Raw genomic sequence first — 19,882 nt, forward strand, 5'->3', positions numbered from 1 at the left:
TGATGCATTAGACAGATATCTGCTTTACTGCAGACACAGTTTATACTAATTCCACACATGTCCAAAATGACTAGGGCAGATATCACATATGCATATTTTCTGCCCTTTCTCCACACAAACCACATGAAAATGTGCTAAGACCTGTGTTGTTACCCTGACAATGGGTGCCTAATCTGAATATTTTAACAGCAATCCATTGCGCCTGCCCTCCTTAATTTGAACAGAGTTAAGTGCCTGTAGTCAATGCAATATGGCACAGTGATAAGAGAAGCTAATATTGCTATACCACAAATCTCAAAGTCCATTATGGGTAAATTTAATGCTGTTGCCCTAGTGGCAAGGGACAAAAAGCTGATGTGTGTGTGGGGGGTAGTTATTCAGCACCATTTGGACTGTGTAGCCACTAAGTAATGCTAACTCCTGTCCTGGATCGGTGCCCATGGAAGGAATAGGTCCTAACCATCATCAACATTGCCTCGTTGGCGCCTAGGTCAAAAGAGCAGGTGGTTAGGATTAAGGCATGCCACAGAAAACAATATAATTAATACAAGAACACACATATGCTTCCTTGTGCCTGTAGGAAAGTACCATCTTGCCTGGCATGTTACCCTCATTTTTACTTGTATGTCAGTTTGTTTTTGCCTGTCTCACTGGGATCCTGCTAGCCAGGACCCCACTGCTCATAGTTTGTGGCCTGAATGTGTGTCCCTGTGTAGTGATGAAGACCCAGATGTAGGTACCTTGGGTTTTGCGGCTCGCAAATTGCGAGTCAGAGTGACTCGCAATTTGCGAGCCGCAAAACCTTATGCACAACAGTGTCCCTGACACTGTTTGCGACTCGCAAGGGGGTCGCAAATGCCCACCTCATGAATAGTCATGAGGTGGGTCGCAATTTGCGACCCCCTTGAGAGTCACGGCACTCACAGGGATGGTGGCCTGCTGGAGACAGCAGACCACCATGTCTGTGACTGCTTTTAAATAAAACAGTTTTTTGTTTTTTTTTGTAATGCAGCCCGTTTTCCTTAAAGGAAAACGAGATGCATTACAAAACTAAAAAATGAACTGTTTTCGTTTAATTTTTTCAGAGCAGGCAGTGGTCCTCTGGACCACTGCCTGCTCTAGAAAAATGTTTTTAATGCCATTCACAAACGGGAAGGGGTGAAATGGGTACTAACTGCGATTGGTTTACGACCGCGTTCGCGGTCACAAAGCAATCTTGCATTGCACTGCGACTTGCAATTAGGAAGGGGACACCGCTTCCTAATTGCGACTCGCAAACCCATTTTGCGATACGGTAACCAGGTTACTAATTCGCAAAGCGGGTTTTGTGCATTGCAAAGTGCAGTTTGCACGTCGCAAACAGCGAAATTCGCTGTTTGCGACGTGCAAACTGCTTCCTCCATCTGGCCCTGTCTGTGTCACTGAGGCTCTGCTAATCAGAACCTCAGTGCTTATGCTCTCACTGCCTTTAAAATTGTCACTATAGGCCAGTAACTATTTTCCCCAATTCTAATTGGCACACTGGAACACCCTTATAATTCCCTAGTATATGGTACCTAGATACCCAGGGTATTGGGGTTCCAGGAGATCCCTATGGGCTGCAGCATTTCTTTTGCCACCCGTAGGGAGCTCAGACAAATCTTACACAGGATTGCCACTGCAGCCTGAGTGAAATAACGTCCACGTTATTTCACAGCCATTTTACACTGCACTTAAGTAACTTAAAAGTCACCCATATGTCTAACCCTCACTTAGTGAAGGTTAGGTGCAAAGTTATTAGGTTTGAGGGCATCCTGGCACTATCCAAGGTGCGCCCACATAGTTCAGGGCAATTTCCCCGGACTTTGTGAGTGCGGGGACACCATTACACATGTGCACTACATATAGGTCAATACCTATATGTAGCTTCACAATGGTAACTCTGAACATGGCCATGTAACATGTCTAAGATCATGGAATTGTCCCCCCATTCCAAATCTGGTATTGGGGTGCCAATCCCAAGCATCCTTGGGGCTCCAGCATGGACCCCGGGTACTGCCAAACCAGCTCTCTGGGGTTTTCACTGCAGCTACCGCTGCTGCCATCCCTCAGACAGGGTTCTGCCCTTATGGGGTCTGGGCAGCTCAGTCCCAGGAAGGCAGAACAAAGGATTTCCTCTGAGAGAGGGTGTTACACCCTCTCCCTTTGGAAATAGGTGTTAAGGGCTGGGGAGGAGTAGCCTCTCCCAGCCTCTGGAAATGCCTTGAAGGGCACAGATGGTGCCCTCCTTGCATAAGCCAGTCTACACCGGTTAAGGGAACTCCCAGCCCCTGCTCTGGTGCAAAACTGGACAAAGGAAAGGGGAGTGCCCTGTCCATCACCACAACCCAGAGCTCCTCCAGTGTGTCCCAAACCTCTGCCATCTTGAATCCAGAGGTGTGAGGGAACAATGGAGGCCTCTGAGTGGCCAGTGCCAGCAGGTGACCTCAGAGACCCCTCCTGATAGGTGCTTACCTCTCTAGGTGGCCAATCCTCCTCTGAGGGATATTTAGGGTCTCTCCTGTGGGCTTTTCCTCAGATAACAACTTGCAAGTATTCATCAGAGTTCCTCTACATCTCCCTCTTCGACTTCTGCCAAGGATCGACCGCTGACTGCTCCAGGACGCCTGCAAAACTGCAACAAAGTAGCAATAAGACTACCAGTGACATGGTAGCACCTAATCCTGCCGGCTTTCTCGACTGTTTCCTGGTGGTGCATGCTATAGGGGCTGTCTGCCTTCACCCTGCACTGGAAGTCAAGAAGAAATCTCCTGTGGGTCGACGGAATCTTCTCCCTGCTCCAGCAGGCACCAAACTTCAGCGTCACTGGTACTCTGGGACCCCTCTCATCCTGACGAGCGTGGCCCCTGGAACACAGGTGGTGGACCCAAGTGACCCAGACTGTCCAGTGGTCCAATTGTCCAAATTTGGAGGCGGTAAGTCCTTGCCTCCCCTCGCCAGACAGTAATCCTGTGTACTGCATTAACTGCAGCTGCTAGGGCTTCTGTGCACTTTTGCAAGACATCCTTCATGCACAGCCTAGCCCAGGGCCCCAGCACTCCGTCCTGCATTGCTCAACTCGCTGAGTTGACCACCGGCTTCGTGAAACCATCCTTTGTAGTATTGAGATGACTGCCATGCTCAGTTTTCTTCAACCCATGTTCAAGTACTTCTGCGGGTGCTGCCTTCTTGTGCATGGGCTTTCTGTGTTGCTGAGGGCCCCCTCTGTCTCCTCTTCCAAGTGGCGACCTCCTGATCCTTCCTGGGCCCAGGCAGCACCCTTTTTCTTCAACTGCGACCTTTGCAGCTAGCAAGGCTTGTTTGTGGTCTTTCTCCAAAGAAACAACTCTGCATCCTCCAGCATTCCATGGGACATCTTCTATGCAAAGGAGAAGTTCCTGGCACCTTCCGTTGTTGCAGAATCTACACACTACACTAGGCCAGGGGTCCCTAAGTGGTTCGCATTCAACTTTCTTAGTATATGGTTTCTGTTGCATCCTATTGCATCCTATTGTATTCTACAGTGTTTGCACTGCTTTTCTAACTGTTTGCTTACCTGATTTTGGTTTGTGTGTGTATATTTTGTGTATTTTACCTACCTTCTAAGGGAGTATATCCTCTGAGATATTTTTGGCATATTGTCACTAAAATAAAGTACCTTTATTTTTTTGGTAACACTGAGTATTGTGATTCTTATGATATAGTGCTATATGATATAAGTGGTATAGTAGGAGCTTTGCATGTCTCCTAGTTCAGCCTAAGCTGAACTAGAAGACATGCTACCTATAGCTACCTCTATCAGCCTAAGCTGCTAGAACACTACTAATCTACTAATAAGGGATAACTGGACCTGGCACAAGGTGTAAGTACCATCAGGTACCCACTATAAGCCAGGCCAGCCTCCTACAGTGCCGTACACATCACACTCTCTTCTTTGCAGGACAAAACCTGGAGTCATGGGAGGCGACGATCCGCATGAGGGTCCTGTCTGAGTTTCAGGTAGTACAGAACCATCATTTGTTATGGCAACTACAATGTCTGCAGACTGCCCATAGTCATCATTGTAGCTACCATTCAGCCATCAAGGAAAGAGAAAGCCATCAGGCAGTTGGGGAGCTATCCGCCAGACACTCATATCACACAGGCATCCAAATGGTCAGCCTGCAAGTATCAAGGTAGTAACCAGTGAGTCAGCATGGATAATCAGTTGTTAATCCATCAGACGGTGAGCAGCTAACATGCAACAATGATGCTTCCAACTTTCATGCATGTCAGTATAAAGATATTCTAGCAACCAAAGCCTAGAGATAATGCTGCATGCCCTAAGGGTGAATAAAGTGTATGTTGAAGGTGAGAAATGCACACCATAGTAAGGTACAATCTTTCAGCCAACTTTTTCTAACCAATACTCACAGCCTTCACCTAAGCCGTGCGGAGTTACATGTTGTACATTGTGAACCAAATAGACAAGCAGTGCAGGTGAATGGAGCTGAGCGAGTCCAGACAATGTAATTGGTGGTAAGGGTTTTGGATGGCTTCCAATGCCACCTTTGATAACTAGCATGGTGCCAACTTGAAGACAGGCTGAGTGCCTGGTGCTAGTTGCCACCTACGAGGAGAGCCATAGCTTGCTTGAAGTCATCATTATATTAATCAGTGCCAGAGGGTTGAAAATAAAATAAAAATCTGGGATCCATTCAATAACTTGTAACCCTCTTGGAGCACGAGCAGCAAACTGTTTGCAGGTCATAGCAATTTACCGGGGAGTGTAAGCTAGACCACCCTCTTCATGCTCCACCACAGAAACACCTCACACTTGTCTTTGAGCCCCTAGAAGATCATTTGCAGACTGGGGCTCCGACACTCCACCCAGAGCATCACCAGCTAAAAAAGAAAAAAACATCTGTGTGGTTACTTTGCTTCTGTGTGGGTTAGGGAAAGGTTATGATGGTCGTGAATGTGGGTGGTCATTAGGCAAGCATTAGAGTGTCTCTCAATTGTCACGTGCCTACACGCCCCACCGCCCTCGTTCACTGTAGCACTATTCTCTTGCCGACACCTCCACTTGTGCCTCAATTGCCGCCTCACTCGCTCAATTCAGGAAGTTCTTCAATTAGTTAAAATTTGGTGTGTGCGTTCCAAACCCACATGTTTCAATCTAACTGCCATTAACCACTTCAAATGACAGCAGTCTCCTTCCTCCGGTTATTCTCTAAAGTCCTCGAAAATGTTTCTTTAACTGAGTCATGCACATCCACGTAGCTGCTTCTCTCGCCAGTACCCTGGAACTAGTTTTTTGTTTTTCAAATTATTGTCCTGCTTACAACTTTCATACTTTCCAAAATCTTTGAAAGGGCGCTGTTCAATTGATTCACCCACATCTACAGCTTCTGTTGTTAGGTTCCGCATAGAAGCTATAGAGAAAATGTGCAGCAGAGTACCCCCCCCCCCCTCTCGGCTCTGTCTCCTAATCAGTAATGTATGATGAGCAGACTGGATTACTCTAACCATCTACTGAGTCCCCCAATACTTGTTCTAAATCTTGTTAAAATAATCATTTTAGATAGACGAATATGAATCTATTCCCTCATCGATCACTCTTACAAGTAAGCAGCTGGTTAGCCATCACCCACAAAGCAAAATGCAAGCTTATCATCCTGGTACCCAAGTCCATTATGGTACTACTTAGCAGTCTCTCATTCAACTGGCTACATGACACCATGCGCGTTACTGTCTGCCATCACCCACCTGTTAACAGTCACTAAGTGGCCATAAGCCTCCTCGAAGTTCAGATCATTTTAATCACTTGGTACGCACCACTAGAAGCTCTTGCTTTCTTTTGAGGCGCTATCTCCTCTGTAAGATATTACAAAAGAAACTAAACATTCCACCTTTTTAATGGGATATCTCACACATGAATGTTGTTCTACCACAGAACTCCCTCAAACGTATTTGCACTCTGGTCTGACTCTTCCGTAATATACATTATCTGTATTACAAATATCCAATTTCATTCTGTTATCTACACCTCTCTGTGCAACTGTGTACCATATTGCTCTGTACAACCAGGTTTTGAATATGTAACCCATGTACAAATGTGTGTCTAGCCTGCATGATGTAATGCCAACCAATGTTCTCGCCACATTTTTGTTAGACGATTAAAAAAGAAAATTCAATAAACAAGGAAAGATGATTAATCTATCTGGTTAAACAGTCATGGTGGAATTTCAGGGGCTCCTGATGGAGTGAACACTTAATATTTAGGAATTAAAGGGAGAAATGCTGCATTCCTACTCATTTATTTTAACCCATCTCCCTCGCAAACACCTACTCTCCTCTTTTTTCTACAGCAGCACTGTGTTACCCTCACAACTGCTGTGGATCATCGGGCACTAGGAACTGCTAGGTTGCCTAGCTGGCTAGTCCTGCCATGACTATCCAAAATCATTTGTGTAGATAGTTAGGGTGTTCATCACGCTGGTGAATGATGTTCATATGATCGCCCAGACCTTTCTTCCCATTACATTGATCTCTTCTTGGCCTAAATATAAAATACTTTGGACCAGCTGTGGTTATGCAATTCTGTAACTTCACACATTTAAAGAAGAATCACCATGGGCACTCTTCTGCTTTGTCTGTCGCTTTCCCAAAGGAAGAAACTTGGGGTAAGACTCAGACTTCCTTCATCTCTTCCTTCTCGTCTGTCTTCATGATAATGTATGAAAAGCCAATGGTTGTGGATGGCTCTGCTCCTCATATGTGCGCATGACAGAAAAGCAGATAGGTTGAGGCAAATGCCATTGAGTATGGGAAACCTTCAAATATGACCCGCCCCCTTTCCTCACCATCCCCAGTAAATTTAAAAAAGATAATACATGACAAATGCTTAACATTGCTAGAGCCCAAAAATAAGAATAGAAATATCGTAATTATTCTAAACACAAAACCTTTTAGAACTAATCTGCCTGGGGCACTCTTTGTTCCGTCCTGTGCCCTATATCACCTAGCCACAGCCTGCACTTTCCCACCCCATGGTGATACATATGGGCAGCCCTAAATCTGACACCCCCAAAATATCAATACATACCTAGGACTTTGTACATCAGATCTGTTGGTCATAGACCTTATCCACTCTCTCTCACCTCTTTTTTTTCAAGTTATGTAGGGCATCTGTTTTAATGTATTATGTTGTAAAGCATGGCAGAGAAACTGAGTTAGATACAATAAATGTTTTAACCCAAAACACGAAAGTTCTGCTTGGCTGCCCATGTGGCCAAAAGGATGGAGTCACATTCATACATACTAGGGCCCATATTCATGCTGCACAGTCACAGGGAAAGGGCAGGAATGTGCCATATTTCTCCAATATGGCACATTCCTGTCCTTTCCCCCAACATTTACACTCTTTTGGCAGCCTAGTGTCAACACAGACACCCTTGCATCATGGTGCAAGGGTGCCTGTGATGCGTGCAGGATTGCTTTTGTACAGGAAGAGGCTTTTTCCTCTTTCTGTGTTTTCCTGCAGAATGCAGCACACATTGAAGGAGGAGAAAAAAAAATATTTCTCCTTATTATGCCTCTCATGGGGAGGCGTATCTTTTTGATGCATTATCAGGTTCACCAGGTTTGATAAATTTGGAAATGCATAAAAAAACCAAGGGAGCTGCGTGGGAACACCCATGGAATGCCACCCATACGCAGAGTAAGGCAATGCAGCAATTTGAGCTGCTTTGCCTTACTACATATTTTTTAAGCCAATTAAAGCCATGCAAAGTGGCTTTATTAGTGACCTATGGGCATATTTATGAGCAGTTTGTGCCATACTTGACCCTGCAACGTGGTACATGCGTGGTGCAAACCACCAAGTCATATTTCTGAAGCCACACAAATTGATGTGAGGTTTAGTGTTCTACCTTAAGGAGATGAAATACATTAATGTAAAGGTGATGGCATTATTTATTGGGAAAACACGTCCATATGGAAAAATTCGTTTGCATGATCAGTTAGACTAAATCCATATGTGGCACTGCTTACGAACACCTGTGACACGTGCATATGGATCCAGTGCAAACTGCCATGAGGTTTTTACTGTCTTCTCTTAAAAAGAAGGAAAAAAAGCAACTAACAAGAACCAGAGGTAGACCAAGTAAAAAAAACACAGCAAAAAGTAGGAGGCATTTTAAATATGCGATTGATGTGGTTGATCAGGCACTACTCGTGAGATACGAAGTCCTGTTTACTCCATTTAAGATATAATGCTCATTTGCGGTCACAGATGGCTTGGCAGAGACAGGAAACGCTTAGCATCACCACACTACGCCCCCACCCCCAAACTCGGCAAAGTAACCATGTTTTTGGGTACTTTGGAGGCCATCTCACAGTCTGACAGAATATGTTCCATTATTCAGGCTCCCCTGTGGGTTTTTTTTTCTTCCTAAAACCAGGGATTACCTCACGAAAAGGTGTTGGTGAAGCAATACCGAAAAACGCATAACTCAACACGGTGGACATAATTGATCATTGTACATGGGTTACATCGCCCCCATGTGCTCGCACCCTGCAGAGTGGTGTTTGCACCAAAAAACGATAACGCCTCTCTCCATCCAAGGGGGGCCTTAACATTACCTGTGATCCATGTTCTTCATCTAAATTTAGCTACTCCTTCCCTCCCTGCATACACGATTTCATGACTGACGACAATGTTGTAGGCCATGTCAAATGATATCACTACCAATTGGCTGCCTTTGCATTATGAATCACTGTTCCTACTCTCGAACCAGCAGCAGGCGATGAGAGGAAGCAACCAGCTATTTACTGAGCTCTCCTGAAAGGCTTCCATTATTATTAGGAGCTAATCGCATTGTGCAAGATTTTGGAGAAGCAACTGGGGTTACACTGTGCTAATTGGCAGGAGCCTGTCGACAGTGAGACAGAACACAAGCACCACGGTGTCTAGAAAAACAATTAAGTTAATTGAAACGGTAGGCCAGTGTCACATGGAAAGGGTAAGACTGTATGAAGCTGCATGCGTTTCGTAAGCTCGGCCTTTTTTGGGGGGTATGATATGAGCTCTTATTAAAATTACTGGCATTTCATAAGATAAAGCATTGGCTAACCCAATATGTCTCCGTTCTAAACAGCTGGCCTATTGGCTTTGACAATGCTTTTTTTCATTAGCATATAAATGAATGTGTCAAGACACATGCGGACACATAGCCAACATTTTTGGAATGGGTCTTCTGCTAATAGAAACCCGTTCCAAGAACTTTGCTTCTGCATACCTCTGTCTTTATGCATGTGCACGTGACATATGCACGTGTATTATGAAGCATGCATATGCATTTGTGGTGACACATGGCAGCCATGTTTAATATACCATTGCAGCATGGCAGATGGCTATGTTAGAATGGTAAAATAAAAAATGCAAAACAAAGTGTGCACCAGCTCAGAAAAAAGGGAGCAGATGACCTAGAAGCATTAAGCAGCAGCCAGGCCTCGTAAAATATATAAATAATCTAAAACATGGAGCGAGATGTGGAGCATCAGGAAGTAGGTGAGAAATGCAGGGGGAACCTGAACAAGTGAGGGTAGAGAGCAAGGAAAGACATGCAATCTCATGAAGTGCTGAATGCAGATTAACAAAAAAACTGTAGGTAGGAGATGAAGGATATAACTCATCTAAGCAGAGGTCTGTGAAAGTGAATTGTTTCTGAGCGGGACAACCAAAAAAAAAATACTGAGTAAGCTATTGAATGAAGAGCAGACAGCTGAGATAGACAAAAAACAGTCACAAGCAGGTAAGTAATAAATAGGTAGTCCTCGAGACCTATGCCAGGCTTAGGCCGTTAGCATTTTTAGCCCATTGAGGCCATCTTTTCTCTCACTACCTTACTATTCATTTTTTCCTCATTTAAAGCCACAAAGGTAAAAGAAAAAAAAACAATGTTTTTTTCTGTAGTGGCGAAACAGCAGAAAATGTTAATAAAAAAGCATCATTAATTTTACTGTATCGGTGGGGAAAAAAATGTATTACCCCTTTGGGATGTGCACTGGTCACCCCTGAAATTGATAAATGTTTACCTGTTGCCTCATGGCCACTGTACAGTATTATTCAAGTGAGGTTCATGAAAAAAGTCAGCTGGTTCATAAACCTTGTTATGGCAGCAAGGACAAAAATGTAATAGTTAGATTCCATATTTTCATCCAATCTGATTCCTTCTGGTTATCAAGCTGGCGTAGCCAATTTGTAAACTAGGACGTGGCTAATTAAGAAATAAAGTTTCTGATGGACATTTTCAAATGGAAATTCCTCACCTTAGAACACTCTGCAGGTGCACGAACGGATCTGAAAAATGTTTCTCAATAGCAATGTTCCCACTTACCACTAGGTGACGCAAGTGGCTCAAAGCTAACTCCAGAGCACAAGTGAAAGGTACATAGTAGCACAATATATAAGCACCACATCTGCATGGTAATGTCCGTTCCAATATTGCTACACCTTCTAATGCCAATTTAGAACTCTGCTCCCAGCTTTGTTGGCTTTTCCAGTGATTTTTAAACTATTTAATCAGTGTGCTAGGGAACGATGTCCCCAGCCACAACAACATGTTTCAAGCCATGCAACAACTGAATAAAGCAGATGTCAGTCATGGACCCACACAAAGTATGTCTTTGTTTGAGCTCAAGCGTGACTCCTAAGTCACGCAATAAATGTGCATTTGAGACTAAGCGGCGAAGCTGAATGTTGCTGTATGTTGCCGAACACAAGAAGTAATGGTGGCATTCGTGTAGGTCCCACACACGATCTCAGTCACAGATGCAGACCCGGTGCCAGTCCCAAAGCTGTTTAGCTTCATGCTGGAAGTTCTCCCGTAAGCCCAAGTGCAAGCCTAAGAAGGAAAAGCAAGATTCTACTCCATCCCGCCATTTTGACTCCTAAGAGAAGGTGCAAGGGTGTCATTATGTTAATCAGACACTTGAGAGGTCACAAAACAGATTCCTCAGCTGGTCCCATCATGCCATGAGTTTCACAGACTGTCTGCTATAGGATCAACAACAGAGGTTTGGAGGACGGCTCCAAGCCATCTTCTGCACCAGTCCTCATGTGCTGAGGACAGCTCCTGGCCATCCCCACTCCCAAGGCAGGAAATCCCTCAGGGGCGAGCACCAGAAGGATTTCCTTTTTTTTAAACTAGTGTCAGGAACTGAGGAAGAGCTTCCCCAGCTCCCGAGGCTATTGTAATTTCAGAGAAAAAAGTAAGACCGGTGTGCTTTCAGGGAAAGTGAAATTGATATGAGCTGATTGGCTCATTCACTTTCACTGCTCGGAGCATATCTCAGCCCCTAAAGCACAGAAGCACATGGAAAGGTACCATTGGAAAAAGGGGAATCTCCCCTTTCAAATGGTACCTTTCCCTAGTGGATCCCTGCTGGGGGTTTGCCACAGGAGCATGATCCCCAAGGAGGGTTCTACCCACCAGACACCAAGGAGAGGAGATGTGTGCCCCCTTGGGAAAGGGCTTGTGATTCCCCCTCCCCCCTGAAGTTTATTATATGAAATTCATGACCATGCCCCCACTTCCACACAAATACGGAAACAGTCTTTGCCCCCGCCGCCCCGGGGGAAAACAGATGGTGGCATGTACCCCCATTTGCCTTGGGAAGGGGGGGAGGGTAGAAAGCCCACTAAACACCAGGGATTCATTTATTTGTAGGTGTGGGAACTGCCCAGGCCCCCACCCCTTAAAAATGAGGAAACAATCTTTCTGCACCCCTGAGGGCAGATGGGGTAATTACCCCTGATGTGCCTCCAAGGGGGGCAGAAAACCCACTGTATGCCAGCATGATATATCTCTAATAAAATAATGGGGTGAGTGTTTCCCAGCCTAACATCAGGCCTCACCCCCACCCCTAAAACCTCAGCAGTCTTTCTGCTCCCCTGCGGACTGAAGCATCCCATCTCAATAGCAAGTAAGAAGACATTTGACTCGTTTGGGTGTTGTTTTTAAAATGCATCAGGCAAGTTTGGCTAACTTCCAGTATCATCCTACTTGCAATGGTGAACAGCTGCAAGTTTTGGGCTAGAGCTGGCTGCCGCCTGGAAAAACTTACCAGACCCATACAATTCTGGAAACTAGACATCTGGGGGAGTCCAGAGTGGTGTGCTTCATATGCATCCCACACCATTTTCGTACCCACAGTTCCCTGCAAACCTTAAACTTTGCCTGAAGTAACATATTTCCCCTACTTTTATGTGATGGAAACTTCCAGAATCTGCAGGAATACACAAATCCCCACCATCCAGCATTGCCCCACTTGTGGCAATAAAAATGCTGTGCCACTTGTGTGGTTGGACCTAGTGCCAGCAACACGAAAAGATCCAACTGTGGTCAATAGGAGTCCTCACGTAAAGGCTCTCATTGTCCTTGGTTTGATCTCTTCTGATCACAAGCACTAGCCCCAGCCACACGTGGGGCAGTGTTAGGTGTCTAGTTTTTAAAAATGTTCAGGTTTGTTAAGTTTCCCTAGGTGCCTGCTGAGCTACGTCCCAAAATCAACATCTACCCATTTTGCAAAAAAAGGTCAGTTTTGAGAGCAAAATGTGATGTATCCATGTTGCGTGTTGGGCTGTTGTCATGGTCACTAGGCCTACCCACACAAGTGAGGTACCATTTTATCAGAAAACATGTGAGAGCTTAGGAAAGTAGGAAATTCGTTATTATCAATTGGATTTCACTGCATTTGTGCCTTCCAAATGCAAGGCAGTGTGTAAGAAAGAAGACATTTTGAAAACACTCTCTAAATCATACGCTGGTACGGGAACCCACAAATTCAGAGATGTGCAAATACCCACTGCTACTAAACTCCATATCTTGTGCCCATTACATGCATAGGTTTCCTTGATACATATTTTTCCTTCTACAAATTTCACCATGTGAATTGGTCTATCCTTGGTACTCAATGAAAAATCATTATACGGTGCAGCTCTGGTTACCTTAGGTTCTTGGAAAACCTAGAAGTCCTATATATCACCGCAACCAGAAAGGTCTAGTGGACATAATGGTAAATTGCTTTTATAAATTGGCCATTGTGACAAAGTTACAGGTGAAAACATTGTCACAAATGGCTTTTTTTCCTACTCATTTTCAGTATTTCTCTATTTCAACAGTTAGTTTCTCTGGGGAAAACCTTGAGGGTTCTACTCATATGACCCCTTGCTGATTTTGGAATTATGTCTAATTTTCAGAAATGTATAGTTTTTCTGGATCACCCATTGGTGTCACACTGGTTACCACCAGAAACAAAGTAAATTGAGATGACAAAAAAATAGGAAAAATGGGCAACCTTTTTGAAAAATGTCAAAACTGTGGTAAAAATTAGGTTTTTGAGTCGGCTCTGCTTGTTCCTCAAAACTTGGAATATGATGACTTTAGCATAGCAAACTCTTTTTAATAAAAAGGGCTTCAATGAGCAAACACCACTGCTTTTATCCAGAGTACCTTTTTCCTATTTTTCCCGAATAGCCCAAAATGAAGATATATTTGGCTATTTGCTTGGTCCCTTTCAGGGAAATCCACAAACCCTGGGTACCTTTGGATCCACAGGATGTTGGACAGAAAGGCTGTATAAGCATGGATAGTTTATGTGGACAAAAAGTTATGGTACAAACTTCTACTCCTACCCGAGAACCATGATGGTCCCTGGTACACCGGTACCGGTGTCAACACCACTGGTGCCAAAAGAGAACTCAGTGCTAATGTCAGTGCTGGACCCCTAACTGACTTCAGTTCAAGCCTAACTGATGTCTTAATACGAAATTAGAAAAGCACAAATGATCGTCATACACTGTGACTCATAACTAAACAAGATAGTGGAGCCTTTGTGCAGCGATGTGATGTGGCAGAGACAGGGGGTCAGATTCCTATCCTATACCAGAGCAGGGGCATGTGAGTATTTTGATGATGGTGATGAGGATGGCCTTCTCTGCCCTCACTATGCTGATAATGCCTTCTACATTGATTTACAGAATGCCAGTAGGCTTGTCAACTCGGCCGAGATGGAGCTTGACTTGCCACTTGGGCACCAACGGAAGGCAGTGTCATTTGTTGCAGTGGTTCTGAGGGCAACTGAAGCATTAGAATAACAGCTACCCCCCATAAATCCTTATAGATATTTTAAAGCCTGGGTCAGCTACTACAGAGCCTTTTCTTCACTTTAACAATGCTCTCACTGATACTTTGATGAATACTTGGTTGAAGCCTTGTTATTGTCCACTTGTGAATAGGCAGGTAGATTCATGTCAGTGATCAGTGCCTGGTTACCTGGATTTTCTCATCATCATTTTACCCTAAAAAAGCTTTAATATACCTGCCTCAAGCAGTGAGATGATTCCTAATACTTTTCCAGCTTCGGACTGAGAATCCAAGGGGTTTGAGGCTTTTTGCAAGCACATGTTTTCTTCCGCAAGCCTAGCATTACAATCAATGTATGCTTTTTGTTTGTTGGGTCATTGCCCACATGCCCTATTGGACTTGGCCAGCAAGATCTTGCAGCAAGCCCTGGAGGCTATTAGGGCCTCTCAGACTCAACTGATTCATGATGTGGCGAAAAATGCTATCTGTGCAGTACTGGATACTACAGATTGCCTGAGAAGGGTAGTAGGTACTAGTGCTGCGCTTCGTCAACACGGCTGGATGTGTTCAACAGGATTGTACAAGCCTCCCTCATGGATATGCCTTTAAATGGGTCTGCGTTTTAGGTAAGAAGGCAGACTCTGTGTCAGAACACTCTAAGAGCAATACAGCTATAGCACACTCTTTGGGTCTTTTGACTGCTTCTAAATAGTTCCTTCATCAACTCAAAGTTTAGAGGCCATCCCGGAAGGCTGGCGTATTGACAGAGTGTTCCCTACCAGCATAGAAGGTATGTAGGGTTCATGGTCATGGGTCTGACATGAAGCTTGTGGGCCAGCAGTGACATGAGTCGTCCAGTTCCTCTGTCTTCCATTTCTTCAATATCCACTAAACCACTTTAGATGCCCTTAGTAGCACATGCAAAACAACTGGGAGAAAGGATTTTCTATTTCCTTAAAGTCTGATGATCCATCGTATCAGACAGATGGGTCTCACAAATAGTTCAAAGTGGCTATGCACTACCTTTTCTTTCTGTCCCACATACTAGTCTTCCCACAAAAGAGTGGATTTCTGACGAGCACCTGACTATCCTGTTACAGGAGGTGTAGCTGATGCACTCAGAGTACCATCAAATTACTTTTGTGCACAGAAAGATGAGGGTTGTTGCTCAGGCCTATTTTGGACTTTTGGTTTCTGAATACCTTGTTAGAGAAGGACAAATTCAAAATGGTTACGTTGACCCAGATCCTGTCTGCTCAGCACCCAAGTGACTAGATGGTGTCCATGGACCTCTAGGATGCAGATTTACTTATATCATTCTTGATTTCCCAAAGACCATATCTGCAGTAAAAGGTAGGCCAGGAGCATTTTCAGTTTGCCGTGGTCCCTTTTGACCCCACCAGAGCCCCTCGGTGTTCGTTAAAGTGGCAGTGGCTTGTTGCCCATCTTTAGTGAGATCAATATTCCTGTATCCCCATGACAAGCTATTAAAGGAGGACTGCAAATCTCTTGACATCATCTCATTGATAGTGAACCCCAACGAAGTCCCACCTGACTCCTTTGCCAAGGCTTCATTCGGATAATCCAGGACTCAGTGGATTTCAGTGTTTTCCCTCTACCACAATTAGTTCAGGACAATCGGGTTATGATCTCAATGGTTCAGTATTCATCCTGGATCACAGTGAGGGCACCTCTAAGGCTTCATAGCTGGCAAGAAGAATGTGGGTGGCTATATCAAGTGGCAAATGAGGTCTCTGCAATGAAATTTGAAGTTCGAATGGGCCCAGCATCAAGGCAATCTGACCAATGCTAGCTAGGTCTTGGAGGACGGCTCAAGATCTGCAGTGATAGCTGCTCAAACACAATTAGTCAAATGGCAGGCACTCTCCCTTCCCCGCCCAGAGCTGATGGTGGAGATGTGCTCGTCTCTGCTAGATCTGGGAGGTCATTGGTTGGAGGTGGAGATGAAGGAGCTCTGTTCTCCAGCAGAGGGCCACTTCCGCATCAGTCTGTTGGAGTTGCTAGCCATTCATCTGGCTCTGAAGGCCTTCCTGCTGACCATCAAGGGGAAACTGGTGCAGCTTTTCACGGACAACACTACTGTCATGTAGCACTGCAACAAGCAGGAGGAAGTGGAAGTGGGGTCTTGGGTCCTTTGTCAGGATGCACCATGCCTCTGGAGGTGGCTGAAACATCAGGGTATTTTCTTAATCATGAACCACTAGGCCCTGGGCAAACTGAGCAGGTGGTGACTAGCACATCACGAGTGGCATCTTCATCTTGTGGTGACACCAGGTGTCTTCCAACAGGTGGAAGAACCCTGTAAGATCTTTTTGCCACTGTCAAGAACGTGCAGTGTAGAAAGTTTGGGAGTTTCAACAAGAATACTTGTTAGAAGATGCATTCTGGATGCAATGGCAAGCAGAACTCCTGTAAGACTTCTTGCCCATGCCTCTCCTGCTCAGAGTTCTGAAAAAGATCTGAAGCAAGCAGGCCCAGGCCATTTTAGTTTCTCCAGATTGAGCTAGGAAGGTTTTGTACCAGATCTTGTGAGCATGGTACTCCAATCAGGCTACCACTTCACAAGAACTTCTTGCCTTAGCAACAGCCAGGGTCCTCCACCTGAGTTTGGGCAATCTATACCTGCATGTGTGAAGACTGAGTGGTGGGAACTGCCTCCTGAAGTTGTAGATGTCAGCCTCCTGATAGCCACCCTTCAATGGAATCCATTTAAACCAGGCGCTGGAACAAATTATCACCATGGTATGCCATTCCGAAGGCTGTCCATTTGCAGTCAAAGTTGTCAAACATCCTTTTGTTTGTTTTAGTTTTGGCCCAGCAAGGTCTTGCACTGGGAACTATTAAATGTTAATTGCCAGTCCTTTATGCGTTTGTATGGTTGCCGGACCAACTGTTTTAATTTAAATCACCTGTTGTGATGAGATTTATGATAGGTGCTAACAAACTGTTTGTGATGGCACAGTGGGACCATAACTTAGTCTTGGCGTTTATAATGGGTACATGCTTTGAACTGATGCATAGCTGCTTGCTGTTTCTCCTGACTTTAATTACCATTTTCTTCCTTGTGATTATGACAGCTCATTACATGTGAACTTAAGGCACTTTTGATGCATTCACCCGACATGACTCTTTTCCTGGACAGGTTAGTGCAGAGAAGTTGAGTGGCATTTTTACCAAAAATCATGACTCCTTTCCACGGTGGGCAGTCCATCCTTGTGCCAGTGTTCTATGCTCCCTCCTGCCTCCTCAAAAGAGGAAGTGAGACTCAATCAGCTGAACATCAAAAGGGCTTTATGCTTTAGGATTGATCTTACCAAGGACCATCAAGTGGACAATCAACTGTTTGTGGGTTCTCCAGAACAAAAAAAGGGAAGACTGTGCAGTACCCAGTCGAGGTGAATAGTCCTCTACATTTATTTGCTCCAGAAGGTCTGAGGGACCGTTCAGGGCTAATGTTATCACTGCAGTGATATCTTGAATGCTTATCCTTAACATCTGCCAGGCTGCAGAGGAAATCACTGTATCTGTTTACGAAGCACTACTGCCTTGACAGACTGGTCTAGCAGAAAGGACATTTTCTCAGTTTGCTTCTGCAGGACATTTTGGTCTGAGTCAACTTTACAGCCCTCCACCTGGGTCCCTTCTGCTTTGGTATCTAATCTAAGGAATCTGCAATTAGGAAGTTTCCATCAGACAACCAAGTTGGTAAAGCTCTTTCGAGTGGAAACTTTATATCACCCCAGACTTCATCTCCCTCACACCTTCCTGCCCTGTGGAGTTGTCTACACCTAGAAAGGTCCCATGTTAGTATTCAGCACACTGGTGGCAACAATTTTTCACGCTTTGTATCTGAGGGTATAGAAAGGAAAAACATTTTTTTTAAACTGACTTCAACATACAGGGGTGACGCTTTTATGTGGCCCCGCTCCATAACTTCCAGGGCAGTGAGTAATCACTGATGTGCAGAAAAGATTTCTTAATCCAGTCGGGAATCTGGGGAATATTCGAAGGAGATGAATCTGTGGTTACATAGACTATCCACTGGAAAGAGCGCTACCAAAGGCATAGAGATACAGACATAAAGAATGAGGAAGTGACATAGATGAAGAGATCAGGTTTGATTTTTTTTTTTCTTTAATTAAAATTTCGGAGCTGTTTCACAAATAAAACAGTTAATTTATTGACAAAATATATTTTGTGAATGTTTCAAAAAAAGTTGTTTGATTTAGACAGAATACTGTTTATGATTTTTTTATATGATTCATTCTTTGTGCCAATGTGTGTCAGTTTTTTTTTTTTGGGGAGGACTTCAAATGAAAAACATGCATTTTGGAATTTTAACCTTTGCCACCATTGACCATTCTTCACAACATTTACTTTTTGATTAGCTTGAATGTTAGTACGACCGAATCCTTAATATAATGAGACCCCCATGTACCGTACAAATTCATCCTATCGCCACTTTAGTTATCAGTCTCTATTTATAGTAAAAAGCAGTGAAACGGCACCTTGCTTTGCTTGGTAAAGCTCAAAGTCAAGGCTGGTAAGACATATTTTTTCACTTATTCCGTGGTTGTTTACAGGGCTCCCGGACTGCATCCGTATGAACCATCCACCATGGTGGCTGTGAAAATGCTCAAAGAAGAGGCTTCACCAGACATGCAGGCCGACTTTCAGAGGGAGGCAGCTTTAATGGCAGAGTTTGACCACCCCAACATTGTGAAGCTCCTAGGTATGTGTGCTTATTTACACCAAAAGTGCAATTTAGGCATTTCCGAAGGTTTCCCTTATTATACCTCAGAATCTGCGACAGTTTTAGGTTTACTTGCTGCTCCTGAAAATGTTTTATATATTTTTATATATTTGCACATGTCGTGATGTGGAGGTAGTTCTGCATGAGCAGTTGTACATAGTGGACAATTGTGCATTGGAAGTGCCACTGGATTTTTGAAACGTATTCAATTCTCACATTTGCTTTTCCATAAGGTAAAGATTTTTCCCCCCGCACATAATTCCCTTTATCTAGAGCCCTACTAGTTTTGGGACAAAATAAAAAAGGGTTTAATGCGGCATTTTGCAGGAGCAAATCTCTGAATATTTTAACGGTGGTGATGGGTCAGAGAAATATTTGAGTATACCCACTAACTCATTCTTAATTTTTCCAAGGGAACCCCATCTTGCAATTCTCACTCCGCAGGTGTGTGATTTTCCCACGCACCATTTTACACCACCTTTTTGGAATTATGTGCATGATTAAAAGTATTTACATGTGCAAGGTCCCATCTTGTGAATACCTTGCATTTGTACATTGAACTATAAATCTGACTTGAGCGCAAATGACTCTTTAAATCAGGCCCCTACAGTTTATGTAACTAAACATATAGGGCCAGATTACAAGCATAGGGGTCTCAAGATTGCCACACTCGCAGTGGCGGTCCGGCTGCCACTTTACAAATCTTGCAGTCGGACTGCCAAAAGACTGCAGTCTCTGCCAGGATCTCTGATCCCGACGGGCTGACGGCAGTCTTGGTTGTGATCAACCAGGGCAGTGCTGAGGTCGGCGGTGCCCTGCTGATTACAAGCATGTTCTCTGCCAGCCTTTTCATGGTGGTTCAACTTCCATGAAAACGCTGGTGAAGAACAAGTGCTGGGGACCACAGAGGGGCCCCAATGGGGACCCCAAAATGCACTGTCTGCTCAGCAGACAGTGT

At 44.4% G+C, this 19,882-nt stretch overlaps 1 protein-coding gene across 1 annotated transcript in view; it reads left to right on the forward strand.

The window, feature by feature from the left end:
• MUSK (muscle associated receptor tyrosine kinase) overlaps positions 1–19,882 on the forward strand; it is a 595,710-nt gene that overhangs the window by 556,934 nt on the left and 18,894 nt on the right. Inside the window, exon 16 of the mRNA XM_069240929.1 lies at positions 18,755–18,903. Within this exon, the coding sequence (XP_069097030.1) occupies positions 18,755–18,903 (149 nt within the window). The remainder of the gene's footprint in view (positions 1–18,754; positions 18,904–19,882) is intronic.

The sequence above is a fragment of the Pleurodeles waltl genome, chromosome 1_2 (genome assembly GCF_031143425.1).
Source record: "Pleurodeles waltl isolate 20211129_DDA chromosome 1_2, aPleWal1.hap1.20221129, whole genome shotgun sequence".
In the NCBI taxonomy this organism is placed as follows: Eukaryota; Metazoa; Chordata; class Amphibia; order Caudata; family Salamandridae; genus Pleurodeles; species Pleurodeles waltl.